Raw genomic sequence first — 20,031 nt, 5'->3', positions numbered from 1 at the left:
TCTGCCCAAGATCTTCTTTCAAAAACTGCTAATCTGCTTTTCTTCAAGCTTTAAAGTGTTAACTAAGTTTTGGGACTGATTAAGTTTAAACTTTTGTATATAACTAAAACACTGTAAAACTAAACACTTGACAAATCTACTGTATAAACTGTGTTGTTATGTTAGATTTAAGAACAGTCAATCCATTGTAAAGTTATGATATTTGAACATGGTCAATAGCTGCAGCGTTATTTTGTTACATATAAACACAATCTACTTTTTTCACAGCTGTTTTATCACATTTTAACATAATGGAAGCGAAAGATGAAGTGTGCAGCAGACTGGAACAAGTAGAAATAATAGCTGAGCACATGGCGCAACAGAATAAGCTTGTTATTGAGGATGACACTTGCTTGATAAGAATACTCGATGGATTGAAAACAATATTGAAAGGAGGAGTTGCAAGTTTGTTTGTTTATTTATAAAATAAATACATTTTTTATATATCTGCTTATATTAAGGGCGTAGGGGGGCACCTTGAATTTTACAAGTTGATCTTATTTTATAGAGTTAAATCTGAGCTATCAGACATTTTTAACAGCTTGAAAAAGTTCAAAATAACTTATGAGATATGAATGATCAATGTTGGTGACCTCAATAGGTTCCTAATGGGAGGCGCAAACTAAAAACTCAAAAAAAAAAACCATTTCATTAAAAATATATAGCCTCCTTCATTTTTTTAAGCTATATTCTTTAAATTATGACATATTGCGTATTATTAAATTTTGAAAAGGTTGAATGCAGGATTTTTTTTTAAATTTTGATAAAAAAAAATAAAAAAAATAAACCAATTTTTTTTTTTGTTTTTTTTAATCCAAGATTTTTATTTTTTGATATTTTCTAAATTCTACTATTCAAAGTCTTTTAAACTATAAAAGGAATGTTTCCTAAAAGTTTAAGGTCTCTAGCTAAAAAATGAAGGAGAAGATAGATTTTTAATTTAATTTTGAAATTACCAAAAAAGTTGTAGCCCAAAAAATTTGCGGTCCATATGTTTGTATCCAAAACTTTTTATAAAAATTACAATACTCAAAGATTGAATAAGACTTTTTAGTTCTACAAAAACTGGCTTGTAGTTTGCACTTAAAGCTTTTATATAAGACCAAATTCTGTTTAAAAAAAGATGTTGAACTTCCCCCCTCCTCCCTATGCCCTTAATAATGCATAAAATGTAAGTAAAAAATATTTAATAGTTTGTAGTGATATATTATTTTGTTTTATATACTACAATGAGTATAATAATTTATGAATTTATGCAATTAGCTATATACTAGGTATTTTGATTATTATTTATTGTAAAGGCCATAGGGGAGGGGTTCCAACATTTTTTTTTACAAAAATTAACTTTGGCTTTTAAATGAAAGCTTTAAGTACAAACTAGAAGCCAGTTTTTATAGAATTCAAAAATATCATTTAATTTTTGAGATATTTTGTAAAAATTTTCTTATATAAACGTAGTCAATTTTCTCGGAAATTTTAAAATTCACTAAAAATCTATCTCCTCCTTCATTTTTCAAGCAATCTTCTTCAAAGTTTCAGGAAACGTTCCTTACAATAAAATGAAAAAAACTTTACTTTAGAATCTTAGTAATTTAAAAAATAAAAATTTTACCCCAAAAATTAAAAAAAAAAGTGTTTTTTTTTTTCAAAAAAATACATTTTTACAATTTTTTTTTTAAATTCTAAAATAACGTTTCTTTGTTATTGTATAAAGATTAGACTGTGAAAATTTGAAGAAGATTGCCTGAAAAATGTAAGAGGAGATAGATTTTAAATGAAAAGTCTTTTTTTGCTGTTTTAGTTTTCCCTCCCCATAAGGAACCTATTATGCGGCCCGACTTTGACTGGTCAAATCTCAAAAAAGAATTCGAATTTTTTAAGATGATAAAAAGTATCTTTAAGCTTAGAAAAACTCTATAAAATAAGATCAACTTGTAAAAAACATGGTTTACCCTCCCCCCTATGGCCTTAATTATAACTGTTTGTTTTTGCAAGTTTTTTGAACACTTATTAGTTGTAAAGTTTAGTTTTATTAATCATTTTTAAACTATTAAATACTTATTCCTTACAAAAAATTAATTTTATAATACTAATTTCTTACAACATCACATCAAAAAGTTCTGATAGCTTTTTCTTGAATCAGTAGAATAAATAAAAACATGAATCTAATAAAGAATTTCAAGTTCAGCTCACTTATTTGTAATTTAACAAAAACATTGGCAAAAGTCTGCAGAGCAGAAGTCTGGACTTTCGTTTGCTGTAGTTTTATTGTAAATATAATTTTAATGTATTTATAATTTAATCAAAAAAAAGGTTGTTCAGTATCTTAAAAGTAGTAGTAGTTAAAAGTTTGCTTACTTAAACACAAACTGTGTTTTCAGACACCAAAAACTCTTTAAACTCTGCTAAAGTTCATCACCCTTTTAAGTTTTTATTTTATACTCAAACTTCAAAATAGACTTGTTAAAGTACAAAAGCTCCTGAGCAAGTTTCTTTTATATTAATTTTTGTATAACATTTTTTTTTTATATAGAGTGTGAAAAGAAACAAAATACACTTAACAATCTCTCGCATATATATTTAATTGAATATTTACTTTTTACAGGATCTGATAAAATACAAAAGATTCTGAACAAGCTCTTACACCACTGTAAATTGGGACTTCAAGTTAAAACAGAGTCTCACAAATGTTTTCTGATCAGTTTATTTGGAATACTTGTGTCCAATAATGGCATTTACAACTTGAAAAATAACAAAAACTTTATTGAATACCTTAAAGTTAGTCTGAAATAAATATTAATGTTGTAACATACTGTTATTTTACTGAGTTTTACTGTTAAAAAGTTATTTCATTTTATTAAATATGTAGTAAAGATTTTATTGATACATCAAAATTAATCACACTAAAAAATAAAAAGACTAATATTTATCTTTAATTTATTTTATTAAAAAATACCTTTCCATATTTGTATTCTATAAATCTATAAATATAAATTATTAGACATTAATATAAATATTAATATACATAAAAGATAAATATAGATACAATAATATAAATAATAATAACCAACAACCTAGTTATTAATGTAAAAATAAGAACAATTAAATAAAGTGTTTTACCCTCCTAATGGCAAAAAGTTAAAAAGTCAACATTTCAAAAATTTTATTTGGGTGTTTAACCAAAAACAAAATTATTATATACTTTAGTGCAACTTAAGTTTCGTTAAATTTTTAGCATTCTCACAAAATATTTTAAACGATTTGTCAAGATAGTTAACACATAGTTGTTTCTTGAAAGAATACAAATATCTAATTTATTAATTTGTTTTGGTAGTATGTTAATTTATATAATTTGATTTAAAAAGTATGTTTTGACGTAATAGTTTATTTAGAATTCTCAAAGTAAGTATATATCATGTTTTTTTTAGTTTTTAAATGATCTTATTATCAATTTCTATTTTTGCACAACTTTATACAACTTATTAGTTACAAACATTTTATACACACTTCTATGTAATAACTTTGGTATACTAACAATTCCCATCGCTATCTATTCCCACCCAATAAATATTCATCAATTTATAATAATAACCCTACCCTTGTTCAGTAAGCAATTCTTAGTTTTGATCGTTGGTTGGAACTGAGAAGTTTCTAAAACTTTACACTACTCTTGTTTTGTGAATAAAATGAAAATACTGTACAATATAGTTATTTTTTCTTCAGTATTTTGTACTACATATTCAACTAACCACAACTGTAACAAACACTTTTTAGATAGTGAAGTTTTTACAGGATTTTGTACTACACTGGTATTAATTTTTTTTACAGGATTTTGTGCAATACATCCAACTTGACCCGGATGTAACAAACACCGTTCTGAACAGTTGGCTCATTGCATTTCAAAACATGACTCCCGCGACCTACTTCATTGCTTTTGAGAATGGTTGGTATTTTTGTAATATACCACTAAAAAAGTACCTTGTTTATAAATTAAAAAAAAAAATTCTCCATAAAAAACCTTTTACTGTCATTTGTTTTGTAATATCAGGGTTGCCACTTTACCTGGAATCCTGGAAAAACTAGGAATTTGACAGTTTAGGCAAAAATAACCTGGAAAAACCTGGAATTTAAGAAATTTTGAAAAAAAACTTGAAAAATTTGGACTTCTGAACAAAAAACCTGGAAAATCCTGGAATTTTTAAGAATTTTAACATGTTCAGTAGTAAAATTTTGGTTTGACTCAAAAAATTTATCATATAGATAAAAAAAATTTGTCATCACCAAAAATTTTTTTTATTAAAAATCACATTTTAAGTAGCTTTACAGTATCTTTTCAATTATTTTATACTATTTAACACTGTTTCTTACCTTAAATTTAAGTTTAAACTAAAAATAAATCCAAAAATGTGTACTTTTAAAAACCTGGAAAAATTTTTGAAAAAATGAGTGGCAAACCTGTAATATGCTTATGTTTTATCAGCAGCTTTTAAATTTTCTAAAAAATTATACTCGCTTTAGTTGTTAGTCTCTTTTATAAATTTCACATTTTGCTATTAGCAAAATAATTAATGTAACTTTTCAAGACTTATTCAATGTAACTTAATAAAGTTGTGTTAAGTAATAACACATTGGTATAAGATCCTTGTGCATGTACAATTTGCCGAGTATTTTACATGTCTTATAACAGTTTTTAATTTTATTCTTTGATACTTTTCTTTTTTGCTGTTTTCAACAAATATTCAAAACGCAACCTTGGTTTGCAATATCTTAAAATTTTTGTAACTAAACATTTGATCAAAAAAATGTTAACAATATAATGTCTTCAATTATAAGTTGTCATAAATACAGAAAGAAGTTTTATGATACAATTATAAAACTCGATGTAGTTATTGTAATACAAACTTGTTTACTACAAATATTTATTGCAAATATTTGATTTTTAACGAATACAGCTTAAATACAGTGGGCCACTCTCTTATTAATTCATATAACAATAAATCATTTTATACTTATTTAATTTTGAATTATTTTCAACCAAAATTTAGTATTCAAACGTTGGTGTAAATAGTTTACTGGTTACATAGTCCTATTACAAAATAAAACATGAAACTAAAAAAATGTTTAATTCTAAAGTTATCAATATCATAAATGTGTTATTCAGGGATTATAGACAACCAAGCCATATTAAATTCTACATTTAAAAGCTGTAACAAACATCAACTTCAATAGTTGTGGTACTTGAAATAAATACAATGTTTTATATTTTTAGGGTTCAACGCTAAATATGTATGCAAAGCATAAATTGATACTTAGACAGAGGTAGCTTCAAATTTCCACTACCGTTTTTTGAATTACTTAAAAATCATGCAACTAATTTGAATGTTTGCTGAGTCAGCAATTTTATTTTTCTTGTATTTTTTTTAATTTTAATACTAAAGTTTTAGTTTTTGATTTTTTTTTCAAGTTTGGGTAAGGTGGGTTAGGGTTAAGGGTATAAATAAAAAAAAAATAAAAAAAAACTTTATAAATATTTTGCTGACTTAGCAAATATACAAATTAGTTGCATGATTTTCAAGTAATTCAAAAACTGTAGTGGAAATTTGAAGCTACCTCTTAAACAGTAATTCATTGCATTGTTTTAAATGTATATAATTGCTTATTTTGTCAGGTTTCAATAACTTTATTTAGTTATTTTATACTTATTTAATTTTGAATAATTTACATCATGATTCTGGGTTTGATGTAAACGCTGTTTGTAAGGCAACCCAGTCATCCTTTTTTGATTTTTTTGTTTAAATTAAACAAACGATTTATTGATTAGTCATGAGCTCAAATAATTTTCAGTAACTAAAATAAAAGTTCAGTTGTTATGCTTTAAGCACACACTTATTTTATTTTTGATGAGGTGATGTTTTAAATGTACACTCTTTCTTTATTTTGTCAGGGTTCGATGTCAACGTGGTGTGTAAGGCAACCCAGTCATCGTCGATTTTCGTCGCTAGGAGCGCTGTCAAGCTGCTTTCAATAATTCTGATTGGTTTCTACAGCAGTCAGAAAAAAACAGCGATTGACTTGACCGATGCAGACAGAAAGGTTGGTTAAGTATTTAAGAAAAAAAAATGTGCTAAAAAATTTCAACCCACAAGTATTAGAATGATTTAATTAAAATTTTTTATTTTAACTTATTATGTATTAATCTATACTTTAAAATACTACATATGTTATATTGTAAATTATAAGTATCATTTTAAATAAATAGTAAATGATACTTATAATGTTCAGTATAACATATGTAGTAGTTTAAAATAATGATTATTTTTGAATTTGTGATGCACAAAAAAAATTATTTAAGAAACCAGCGGCTTGCTGACAATCGTTTTGTTTCATTGTTTGAAGTTTTTCATGAAACTGTTTTGAAGACTGAAATATTTAATGTTGTCTACACTACACAATAAAACAGCCAATTTTTAATGTTGCATAAAGATTTTATTTCTCTAATTTTAAATAACAATTTTTGAAATTTGTTCTGAAAATATACTATACCACTCAACAAGATTGTCAGATTTATTTTAAAAAATTTCTATAAAATAAATAAAAAACGTCCAAAACAAAATGCCTGAACGAATCAGACTGGAAAAATTTGTTAATTTGAACTTTTTATTATTATTTAGAAACATTTTTGCAATTTGGTCAGTAAATGTAGTGCAGACATGTCTGCATAGTTGTTAACAAAAATTCATGTAAATTAAAAAATGTACAGTATGATTATTTGATGTTATTGTAAGGTGAAGGGTATGATACAATATTTGTTTGGTTTAACAAACAAGAAGCTTGCTGACAATTTTTTATTTTATTGTTAAAGATTTTCGCGAAATTATTCTTACTATTATAGTGTATAATTGTTAATGGTGTCTACACAGCAAAACAATCAACTTAAATGAATGGGGTCGCCATTTTTTAAAGTTCTTCAATTTTGATTTTACAACAGACTTTGGCGATTATTTTTATTTCCAATTTTGGTAAATAAATACACGCAGTTTTAAATGAACTAAAATAAAGTTTGTATTTGAAATTACATGTGTTTACTTTTTAAGCTTGTTCAAAATACTTTGGTAATTAGGTAAAAAGTTTTAAAACTATCAACTTATAGTTAAAAAGTGAACAAATTTTCTTTCTTTTTTAGTAATCACCTTATAATTTCTATATTTTGCTTTGATATAAAAATAAAAACAGTTTTTAGTTGTTTTAAGCTTTAAACTTACACATGATCTATAAAAAAATTCAATAGTAATTTCTTGCTCACTTTACTGCTTTAAAAACATAAAGCATTTTGTATAAAATATACATTTTTCGCTTGATGTTTAAAATGATGTTATATAGTTTTAATCAGATATGATAAAATAAAAAGATAATAATTATATAAATTTTCAGCAAATAAATTCCTAATATTTTCATTTACAAAAAGTAATTTATAATCGCTATGAAATTAAATAATAAACAATTGTAACTTGGTTTAGTGGCAAAATTTTAAATTTTATAATTGTTATAATAATTTTTTTATTTTAATAATTTTTTTTACAGAAAAACAAAGAGAAATACAGGACAGTAAAACTCATAGTGGAATTAAAGGACTTTGATGCGTACTTGAAGGTTTGTTTAATTAATTTTATGTACCAATTTATTGCTTATAATAAAATATTTTTCATTTAAACAGTTTTTTGAGCAATGCTTTCAAAATTTAACTGATTTCCTTTTTAAAACAAAATAAATACTCACAAAAATTAGTTAATCAAAGTTTATTTAACCATTGTTAATTTTTTTTAAGTAGTTAATTGTGTAATATAATATAAACATGTATTTCTCTAACAGTGTGTAAAATTTTAATTTAAAACTTTTACTTATGTATATAAGCATGTTGAAAATTGAACCGTTTGTATTATAATAATTTATTAATAAACAAAAAAACTAATACAAAAAACTGAGAAATTTGTTAACTTAATATAACGATGATACTAAATTCATACAAGTTACATTACCCGATTGTCTTTAATCTTTCATGGTTACTGAATAATATAGTAATCAAACAAGTGGAACATCTTTTGACAATAAATTTGAACGTTCAAGTTGGTAACTGAAAAAAATATGAAGTTTTAAAATTTTACTTCAGCCTCATACAAGGAAATAAGTTTTTTTGTCAAAAACCAAATCCTTTTGTAAAAAAACCATAAACCGTTGTTTTCTTCTTTTTTATAGGTTTAAAGTACAAAAAAGTTTATCAGTATAGAGTAGTTTTTTAAACTAAATTAATGAATATTATTGATACTCAGAAAAATAAAACATTTATATAGTTGTAATAATTAAGTTCACCTTTGAAAAATTTCAAGATTTTATTGTTTTAAAAAAATATTTCTTAACCTTTCACATGGTAAAGCGTTGAAAACAAGCCATTATTTAATAACTTCTCGTAAATAAAACGATAAAAACATCATATTAATAATTAATACACTATATGTTTGTCAACAATGTTTTAATTTTGTGAATTAAATTTTAGAACATGTGAAATTACGCTTGTGTTAGGTCTGTAATTGTTAAAACATATATTATTATTTTTATTTGATTTAATTTACTCTTAGTATTTACCCATGTTCGTTAACCAATAAGAAACAGTTTGAAAATATACTAACCAATAGAAATTTAGTCTGAAAATGTACCTACCAAGAAATGATTATTTGAAAATATGCTCTGTTTATAAATTTTAGTAAAACTCGAAGTAAACATTTGCTAAGAAATAAAAAAAAAAGTTTTTTTATAGTAAGTTATTTATAAAGATGTTTTAGCTACTTAGGAAATTTTTAAGTTATTTAATTTTATGTTGTTCTGTTCATGAATAATATTAGATCTCCGTAAATTTAGTTCCTTTTTAATGATTTATCTATAATAACAAACTCGAAATAGAATTTTTAAATTTAAAATTAATCGTTTACAGTTGTTTACAACTAAGTAAAAAGAAAAATTAGAAATTTAAAAAATATCTATACAAAATATTGAAAAAAGTTGAATACTTGTTGTTGTTTCTTTATTTGATATCAATATTATAAAAAGCAAATACCTTGGGATAAGTTAAAAAAAAAACGTTACTAACACTTGGTGTTTGTTTTAAGTTCAATTCTTAGTTGTGTAACTTATAGTATTCTATAAGTATAATTTAATTATTTTAAGTTTTTATAAAGTAAATTTAAAAATATGACTCTTTAAAACCAATTTATAAAACTTTTTTAATGGCATTTTCTATCATAATCTCAAAATAGTTAACCAAAAGAGCCTTCTTAATACAAAATAAAATACTTTGTACTAGTCTTTATTTATTGTACTTTGTCTTTTTTTTAAATATTTATTGCTGTTGTTAACAAAAGTATGCTCAATAGTCAATAACAGTAATTAGTTTGATAACAATTAAGTTATTTAAGTGTCATATCAAATAGTAAAACAAATTAATGATTACAAGTTGTTTTTTAAAGCATTCAATTAGATTTAATACTGTGTTGTAACGGTCTAGTCTGATGTTTTATTCAAATCAATTAAAAAAGTAATAGACATAAATTACGAACTTAAATCAGAGCATTTTTATCTAAACAACTTTACAAAGCTAAAAAACAGTTTAACGAATATAAATAAGGTGGTAGTTAATAAGCAGTAATTAATAAAATAAAATAAATGTTTTATTTTTTCACAGGTGTTCACAGAGATAGCCAAGGTCAACGTGGTAGCAGCCAAGAACATGGAAAACAACTGCAGAAATGAACTAGACAAAAACAAGAAATACACTGAATTTTACAATAAACTGTACGATCACAAAATAAAATCGGCTCAAAATGGAACCACCGTTATTGCGAATTACATTCACGCATTCAATGGTCATAAAAAGTTAGTATATATTTTTAATTTAAAAAAACATAATTTATCATTATTTTTCAAGTTTACACTGTTATTGCAAATTACATTCACGCATTCAATGGTCATAAAAAGTTAGTATATATTTTTAAATTTTAAAACACATATTTTATTATTATTTTTTTAGTTAAGACTGTTATTGCAAATTACATTCATGCATTCAATGGTCATAATAAGTTAGTGTGAGAAAAAATTTGATATATTAGTTATGTTTGTTATTTTGTACAGTATATTTTCTATAGTATTATTTTGTATAGTATATACTAAGTTAATAAAGATTTAATAGGTAAAGTTTATATCAAAAAAATTTTACTATGTTTTGAAAATTCGTTTTTTAGTGATAAGCAAACTGTAATGTTTTTAACTCATCTGACATAAATTTCAAGTTCTTAATACTTTTACACAAAAAAAATTAAAAGAACAATACATTTAATTTCATTTATTACTATGTTTTTTTGTTTGCTTTCAAACAAAGAGCAAAGCAGCTTTTTATAAAAGAATTAAGAAAAAAGTGCGCAGAACAAGTATTATCTTAGTTGTAAAGAAAAACGCTTATTGACAATAATTATTTATTAACTAAATTGTTTGATATTATCATCTTAGATTTAAAAAAAATGTTTCAAATGCTAACTGAATGCTTATAAGCATTAAACATAATAATACACTAAAAGTACACATAAGCAAAAAATACTATCAGAAATGTTAATAGTTGTTTAGAAATAATATAACATAAAATAATTAATTAAAATATTTTATTAGAAAATGCTTATTTTAAAGTTTTACATTAAAAGCTGATAAAATTTAGATAAAAAATAAAACTTAACTTTTTTGAAAACTTTTCAAATGCTAAATAAGCATTATGCATAACAATACACATACGCAAAAAAAACTATCAAAAACGTTGATTATTATTTAGAAATAATTTTACGTCATATATATATACTTAATTTTTTTATTAGAGAATTATTTGTGATAAAACAATTCTAGAATAATAAACTGAAAAATTTAAATAAAGCAAATTAATCTTAGTTTATCTTATTATTGTATTTGCTATGTCTTTGTGGTAAAATGATAGTTCATATAACAGAATTAGTGGTTTTGAGTTCAAGCATAATTTTTTCATATGCTAAGTAGAAGTTGTACTTGCTTTTAAATTAAAAATCCTTTTTATTATGAAAAATGTTATGATTTAGGTAAAACTTACTTAAAATTTGCTAGGTTACCTGTTTAAAAAAACTGCTAAATATAGTTTTGTTAAAAAGTAAAATAAAAGTTTGTTATGAAATAGGTATAGAAAAGCAAGTTGAAATGTAAAAATGTTATATAAATGTAAATTTAAAGATTACTACAATTTTTTTAACTTTGACTTTATTTTATGAGTTTTAGCCAAATTTTTGTCTAAATATATTTTTCTAATTTAACACTTTAAGATTGTGGTATATTTTTATTATCAACAACATAAAAAATTGATAAATGAATTAATGTTTAAAATAGCATTACTGTAGACACCTCGAATTCTTAATTCATTTGCTCTACAATGGATGCTTAACATTTCAAAGTTTTTTTAATATAAAGGCATTTAAAAAAGTTTTCATAATTCAAAGAAACAAAATATGGTACTAAACTAACAGAACATAGCAGTTTAATAACATAATAAAGTGTTCACATTAACTATAATAGAATTAAATAATTTAAAGTAAAGTTTGTAATTGATATTCAAATATCTAAATATTTTATTTCACAGCTCAAAGAAACATAACATGGATGTCAATCTGCAGAACATAGCAGTTGAGTTTGTGTTTTGCAACCCACTCAGAGAACACAGTTATAAGTTGTTAGTTCTTATGGGAAGGTCTGAAAACTGCAATGTTAGTTTTGTTTTTTGATTTGCTTAAAGAATAAAAATAGATTAAAAAAGTATGATTTTTTTTGTTTTTACAAAACTGTGATTTTAAGTTTAATTTTGAGGTGTTTAGTTAGACAAAGTAAGCTCAAAATATTTTTATGCTTTCTTTAAAAATTAAGTTAAAAAGTACTGAAGTAAAAAACTTTTTTTTTTTATTTCTAAAGCTTATATATTTCACTTCATAATGAGTAGATTTCAAAATTTTCAAAATACAAACCAGCAAAATTATTTAACAATAGTAATCTTCCCTTAATTTTATATCTATAAATATTAGGATTGTGGTCATTTTAAAACATCATTTTAAACTTTTTTTACTTGACAGGACTTCGCACAACAATGCCTCCGTAGAACCTTGATGTACTTTCTGAAGATATCTGAAACAAAACCTAAGCGGTACGATGTCGCTAGGTGGAACAAGGTTGTCGATGGTTGCCATGGTAACAAGAGGGACTTGGTTGCTAAGATTGTCACGTGCACACTCGATGCTATCAGAGAGGTTTTTGAATACTTTGTTTGATATTTGTATGTTTATAAAATTTTATACATTTTTGATGCTGTCATATTTGTCAGTATTTAATAACATATTTTAAATATTTGTTAAACATCAGAAGTAATTTAAATAAATTGAAACTTTTAATTTAATAAAAAAGTAAAACCATAATTAATTTCGAGCTCCACATGGTATAAAATCAAAAGAAACACCAGATATACATAAAATGGGTAGTTGTCAAATTTGCATGAGGGGAAAAATTGCACGAGTGCACAGAGCTGCACGAATGTACTTTTGCACGAGTATATAAAATTGCGCGAGGACACTTTTGCACGAGCAGACAATTTTGCACGGAGACATTTTTGCACGACTTGTATTTATTATTATTATTATTATTTTAATTTTTTTATTAATTTTCATTTAGTTTTTATTGAGTTTTTTTTTTGTTTTATTGCTGTTACTTCTTACCCTCGGTCGGTAGCTTTTTTATTTTATTTTTTTATTAAAATTATTATTAGTTACTTTTTTTTATTTTCACTATCACTGTTACCCCTAACCATTACCCTCGGTCAGTCGCTTTTTTTTGTTTTTGTTTTTTTATTAATCTATCTTTTTTTTTACTCTCGTGCAAAATTGACCCTTGGTGCAAAATTGTCTTCGTGTAATTTTGTGCCCTCGTGCAAATTTGTCTTAGTGCAATAAATTTTGGTGCAACTTTGTTTTCGTGCAATTATTTCCCTCGTGCAATTTTGTCTTATTGCTATTTTGACCCGTTTCCACATGAAATAACTTTCTTAACAAAAAAACACCATAATCTAATACAATCATGGAAAAACATCACATAAACTAAAATAAAGTAAAACGTTTTGCATTCTAAACATATTTCAAATAAAAATGTATTGTTTCTAGACTCACATGGTGACAACAGAAACACATGGTTGCCAATTTACCTGGAAACCTGGAATTTGAGAAAATTTTGAAAAAAATACTGGAAAAACCTGGAATTTTAACAGTTTTCACATGTTAAAGAGTAAAATTTCAATTTTGATTTGACTCAAAAAATCTATCAAATAAATAAGAAATTTGCTCATCATGAATTTTTATTTTATGAAAAACATATTTAAAGTAGCTTTACAGTATCTTTTAAATGTTTTTATACTATTTAACACAGTTTCTTATCTTAAACTTAACTTTAAACTAAAAGTTGACCTAAAAATGTTTACTTTTTAAAACCTGGAAGAAATTCGGAAAACCTAGAAATAATTTGACAAAAACCAGTGGCAACCCTGGAAATACCAGATATAAATAAAACAAACAAACAAAAACAAATTGATTTTTTTCCCAGCCTCACATGGTAACCATCCAAGAAAAACACCAAAAATATATAAAACAAACAAAAAAATAATTGAATATTTTTTCTAGCTACACTTAGTGACCATCCAAGAGAAACACCAGATATAAAACGAACAAACAAACAAAATTAATTTTATTTTCCAGCTTCACCTAGTGAATATATTTTCTAGCTACACTTCGTTACCATTAAAGAGAAACACCAAATATACATAAAACGAACAAAACATAATAAATTGAATTTTATTTTCTAGCCCCCATAAATATATAAAAAAAAATATATAAAAAATTAGTTAATTTTCCAGCTTTATTTGGTAACCATCCAAAAAAAACAGATATACATGAAACAAACAAACAAAAAATTAATTAATTTTCCAGCTCCACCTAGTGACGATGCAGGAGAAACACCAGATATACCGGCCCTGCTTGCTGGCGTTGTTCAGTCATGCGTGCGACAGGAACAACATTCACCCGGTCAAGCACGAGTGCGTAGTGGACAACAGCAAGATACAGATGGCCTTTCTCAGGAACATTTACCTCATGTTCGAAATAGGTCGGTGGAAACATTAAAAATATAATGAGAAATACCTAGTTTATTATGTAAATTATATTGGCCTTTCTCAGAAACATTCACCTCATGTTCGAAAAAGGTTGGTTTAAATAATAAAAATGTAATGAGAAATACATTTTTATATTTATTTTGTAAATTATATTGGCCTTTCTAAGAAACATTCACCTCATTTTTGAGATAAGTCAGTTGAAATATTTACAATATGTAATGTGCTATACTTGGGGGCACGACTATTCTAATTCGGACAACTCAAATTCTTGAAAAAAGAATTAACGGCTACAAGTAAAATATAAGGTATATTTGTCAAAAATAGAATATGTATACGTAGGTCATGTTAATATCTACAAGCCATTTTCTTCTTTTTGCAAAAAATTAAATATTTTTTGAGATATGGATTAAATAAATCAAAAAAAAACATAGTTATTTTTAGTAATTTTAAGATATCTTGAAAAATATTTTAGATTTTGCAAAGAATAAAAAACTGGCTTGTAGATATTAATAAGATCTACGTATAATTTTTTTTTTTTTTTAATTTATCTTACTTTATGAGATATAGTCTTTTTAGTATGTTTTTACGAATTTGAATTGTCGGAATTTGAGTTGTCCAAATTTGAATTGGCATGTAACTGCTACACTTTGCAACTTTTTTTTATTTCTCAGAAGTATTCAAATAATATTTGAAATTAGTCAGTTGAATTTTTTATAAAATTTTAAATTTTATACATTTTGCAACTTTTTTTGAAACCATAGCTATACGAAACAGCTCAAACATTTAACAGTTTAATATAATATTTGGTGAGAATAAAAATTTGTATAAAAAAAAAGTTCACAAGTTAAATTCACAAGAAAAGCACAGCTTGCTTATTCAAAAGAATCCAATTATCTAAAAACCAGGGTTGCCAAAAGTCTGGAATTATATAAAAACCTGGAATTTTATAAACATTGGAAACAACCTAAAATTTTGATTAAAAATTACAAAAAATCGAAATTTTAAACAAAATCCACTAAAAGACGTGGAATTTTGAACAAATTTTTAATGTTTAGTAGTAAAATTTAGGTTTGACACAGATAATCTAACAAACAGATAAATTTTTTTTTGTCATCATTAAATAATTTTTCATTAAAAAACACATTTAAAGAAGCTTTAAAATACTATTTTACACATTTTTTTTTACCTTAAACTTAATTTTAAATTAAAAATAGTCCCTATAATATGTAATTTTGAAACTGGAAGAAATTTTAAAAACCTGGAGAAAATCTTCCAAAAATATTTTACAACCCTGAAAAACATAATAAAATAATTGATATTAGGTAATATTTTCCACAGAAACAAATTCACCATTGAAAGCTATAGCAAAGAACAGCTTGCTTCACGAAGGGGAATTCTTCTTTGTCATTAACTCCATTCCAACATCTGATATTAAAAGCAGTCAGGTTTTGTTTGTTTAGTATTCAGTAAAAAAAATAGCTAATTTTTTAACAGTTATTAATTGTTAATTCCATATTTAAATAGATGTTCAGGTACGTATTCCAACTGACTCTGATGAAATTTTGCATAGTTGGAGTGTGAAATTATTACTAGAAAAATAAATACTTCTTTTACGATTACACTTCAAGATATTATTAAAATACTTTAATTTTAGTTTAGCTTTAAACAAACTTTAAATACATCATAGACAAAAGTAGTACTAACATAAATAATAATAAAAATACAGCTAATTCAGATGATGTTTCATAAAATTGTAATATTAACTAAACTACTAAAAGACATCACTTAAAAATCCATAAATTGTCTTTCATTTTAACACAATTTGTACACAGATGTTTAGGTACATATTCCAACTGATTTTGATGAGATTATATTATTTAAAAAACTAATCTCACCACAGTAGTAAAAAATAAAAACGTTGCAAAAATACATTGAAAAATAAATATTTTTTAACACAAATTCTAAACAGATGTCCAGGTAAATATTCCAACTGAATCTGATGAGATAAAATAAATACAAATAAAATGATTGATAAAAAAAAAATTAAATAATGAGATTAAACAAATACAAATACAAACAAAATAATTAATAAAACATTCTTAAACAGATGTTCAGGTACATATTCCAACTGACTCTGATAACAGCAAATAAAACAAACAAAACAAATACAAATAAAATAATTAATAAAAAACATTTTTAAACAGATGTTCAGATACATATTCCATTTGACCCTATTGAGGTTCAACAGCAGAGTTTGCGGCATCAACAGCGAGAGCGTGCTGGTGTCCACGAAGAGATTGGAGGAACTCATCACTCACGGACTGCTGCACTGCACAAGTGACTGGCAGTACAAAGACGAAGTTTACGAAGGAGTTAAGCTGTTCTTCGATGATGTGGTGGAAGGAGGTGAGAATTTAATTTTTATTTTAATTATTATTTATTTATACGAAGGAGTTAAATTTAACATTCTTTTTGTATTTGAGGCTTAACAACTATTTTAATTTAATTAAATAAGTCAACTAGTTAATTAAAGAATGTTTATTAATACACACCTATTTTTTTCAGGAAAACTAAGTTATTTAAAAAAGAACAGTTTTTTATTAACTTATATATAAAAAATCTTATTAAATCAATAGAGAAAGTTTTTAAACATAACATAAATATACAATATTTAAGTTAATCGTTTGGTAATAGAGACCCTAGCAAAGCAAGTTTACTGGGATATACGAAAACAAATTTTCTTTAGTTAACACTTTTAAACTGAGCTCTGTAAAAAATACTGTAAGGAACGATTAGAAGCTAAAGTATTAAAAATGTTATTATTGCATAAAGTTTTTTTTTCACAGTAATACCAACGAGATACCACTATAAAAAATAGCAGTTCTCAGTAAAACAAATTATATAATTCTGTAATAGTAGCTAAATATTCTTAATACTTTTCACAGCAATACCAACGAGGTACCACTACCAGATCATTGACGCGCTGAACAAGACAAACTTCATCAACCTGCTGACCAATCACCTTCGAGAAGACGATTCCCCGTATGTGAGAGCTTCGTGCGTGGATTGCTTGAACAACTTGTACTACATTTACGATAAGCATATGCTGGTTGGAGAACAGAGAAAAGCGCATAATGTTAAACAAGTTTTGGTGAGTAACATTAATTTAATTAATATTTAGTTGATTGCCTGAACAACCTGTATTACATTTACGACAAACACATGCTGGTTGGAGAACAGAGGAAAGCGCATAATGTTAAACAAGTCTTGGTGAGCTTGTTTGTAGTTTACTTTGCTTTACATTGCAAAAAGTACTTTAAAATTACGTGTTCTAAAACTTTAACTGAGGCAATGGTGAATAGTTGTCTTTTCGGTATGAATCAGGAATAATTTAATTTAAGGTCTTATGGTCGAAATAAATCTGATAGCTTGCGATTAAGATCTTGATAAATGCGAGTTGGTTTTAATTTTTACTCACCCTCCCAATTTTAAAAGTAACATATTGATGTAAGAAATTAAACTGGTAGAAAATAAACATTTGAAAATCACAAAAGTTCTCAGTCTTAAACACCTATTGTTCTTCAGATGATTCTGCTCAAATGCGCGGCAAGACAACTCACCGCTGAAAAGATGGAAACCGTCCAGTTGAAACTCGTCAAATTCGCAACATACTTTCTGCAAAAATCCCCTGATTTGAGAATTAAAAGCTCCAGGTTGTTTATTGGTCGATATACAAAAGTTGAATAACTAAATTAAAGTAAACAGTTAAAATAATACATGTATAAAAAATAAAAAAATAATCTTTAAAAATTGTATAAAAAATATATAATAAAAAAATATTCTAGGTTCTTCAGCGACCTTGTCAAACAGTTGAACGACAACAAAAAAAATCAGAAAAATTTGAATGTAATGATTGATTTCCAAAACTTTTTGGACGATTTGGGTCAGAGTAAGGACCAGGGATTTTTTGCCACGGCCGTATGCGAAAATGTGTTCAGATTGGCCCGTTTGGACGTAGACGCAGAAGTGAGAAAATATTTTTGACATTTTTAAAACACAATAACTAATTTAATCTTTATTTGAGTCTTTTTAATGCGCTTGAAAACCGTTACCATGAGTAAAGAGATTGTTTAATAATAAAACTCGATTCTTAATATCAGAAAAAAAAAATTAAGATGGCCCATATAGCATAATGTAATAAAACTCAAAAGGTGTCCTAAATTGATTTTTTAACAGGTAAGAGTTGAGTGTTTGAAGCTGATAGGCGAGTGCATGGAAAACGAGAAATCCGAGTTTGAAACATTCCTGAAAAACCTCAACGACCCTGCATTGAAGGATTTCAGCTTTGGTGATTACCCTTTCAGCGAAGAGAAAGCTGCCTTCCAGGATTTAGACTCATTACTTGATGACGTCACATTCAGGATCACGTCATCGGATCGTCACACCCGGCTGCACACTCATCACGGTAACCATGGTGAAGAGTGTGGCGATGACGTAAAGAGTTTCGTTGACGAGAGCGGGAGGGAAGTCCATGACGTCATACTTGACTGCTACTAATTTCTTTGTGACGTCATAATAGATTTATTTCCTCACAATAGTTTTGTTACAGATGATTTTATAAATCGTATTTTGCCTTTAGGAAAAAAATTAAGAATTCTTTTTTCTATTTTATTCGTTTTCTTTTTAGGAAAAACATTTTAATGAAGATTTTTTTTTCAATCCTAAATCTAGTATTTTATTAAATTTTATATTAATCCTGTTTTTATTATTTGAGTATTTGCTAGAAGCAATTGAAGGACTTTTATAAGTTTTTTGTATTAATCATTATTATTAGTGAATACTTTCATTAAAGTTTTAAGTGAAAATTTTAATACGAATAAACGTACTTCGTTGTGTATAAATGAACAAAGTAATTTATTTTTTAAACAAAATTACTGTTAGTACAATAAATCTAAATAGAAGTATACTTGTCAAAACGAATACTTTTAAGCATCACTAATTTTTTACTTCAAATGTTTGCAAATTTTTCACTGCTGGTTTTTATTTTTTTAAAAGAAATCTATTTAAACCAAATTATCAGTTTAAATAGATGACCTATTTTATCAGAAATTGATTGATGCATAGTTCGTGAAATTGTTCAATATTCAAACAAATAACTTAAAAGCTAGGTTTAAACATAGTAACTGGGTCTACTACAGCAGTGTGGGTTTTGGAATTTAACTCGTAATGTTATCAGGGTGGCCACTTTACCAGGAATTTGGCAATTTAGGTAAATGAAAAAACCTGAAATTTAAACGATTTTCACGTGTTCAGTAGTAAAAAAACGATATTACTCAAAAAATCTTTAATATAAATAAAAAATTTTGTCATTATCAAATTTAAAAAAATCAAAATAGATATTTAATATCAGGATCTTTTTAATATTTTTATACTATCTAACACAGTTTTTTACCTTAAATTTAACTTTAAGTTAAAAATAGACCCAAAGTGTGTACTTTTAAAAACCTGAAAATATTTTGAAACATCAACCTGTGACAACCCTGTGTTATGCAAACGAGATAAGTTAATATTACAGCAGAACACTAACACCATCTACTAGAACAATATGCAGTTATTATTGAAAAAAAACATTTTAAATAACAGAGTAAATAAAAAAATTCTCCCGAATATCGCGACTTCATGCTAATAATGAGTTGGATTAGTGAACGCCTTATTAGCTAGACATCAATTGGAAT

The 20,031-nt window shown here is 25.5% G+C and overlaps 1 protein-coding gene across 1 annotated transcript; it reads left to right on the top strand.

The window, feature by feature from the left end:
- The first annotated feature begins 338 nt into the window (after positions 1–338).
- On the top strand, positions 339–19,064 carry LOC145834658 (uncharacterized). The gene is made up of 15 exons (XM_082942144.1): positions 339–444; positions 2,645–2,817; positions 3,868–3,982; positions 5,984–6,132; positions 7,621–7,689; positions 9,773–9,963; positions 11,735–11,858; positions 12,219–12,392; positions 14,115–14,289; positions 15,635–15,741; positions 16,501–16,702; positions 17,242–17,447; positions 17,882–18,009; positions 18,142–18,322; positions 18,533–19,064. The coding sequence occupies exons 1-15, from the start codon at positions 351–353 to the stop codon at positions 18,851–18,853; spliced, it is 2,409 nt and encodes an 802-aa protein (XP_082798270.1). The 5' UTR covers positions 339–350; the 3' UTR covers positions 18,854–19,064.
- Positions 19,065–20,031: the final 967 nt, after the last annotated feature.

Source organism: Thalia democratica, chromosome 4 (genome assembly GCF_965202585.1).
Source record: "Thalia democratica chromosome 4, ktThaDemo2.hap1.1, whole genome shotgun sequence".
Classification (NCBI taxonomy): domain Eukaryota; kingdom Metazoa; phylum Chordata; class Thaliacea; order Salpida; family Salpidae; genus Thalia; species Thalia democratica.
The sequence above is the reverse complement of the archived record's forward strand: the minus strand, read 5'-3'. Positions and strand labels throughout refer to the sequence as shown.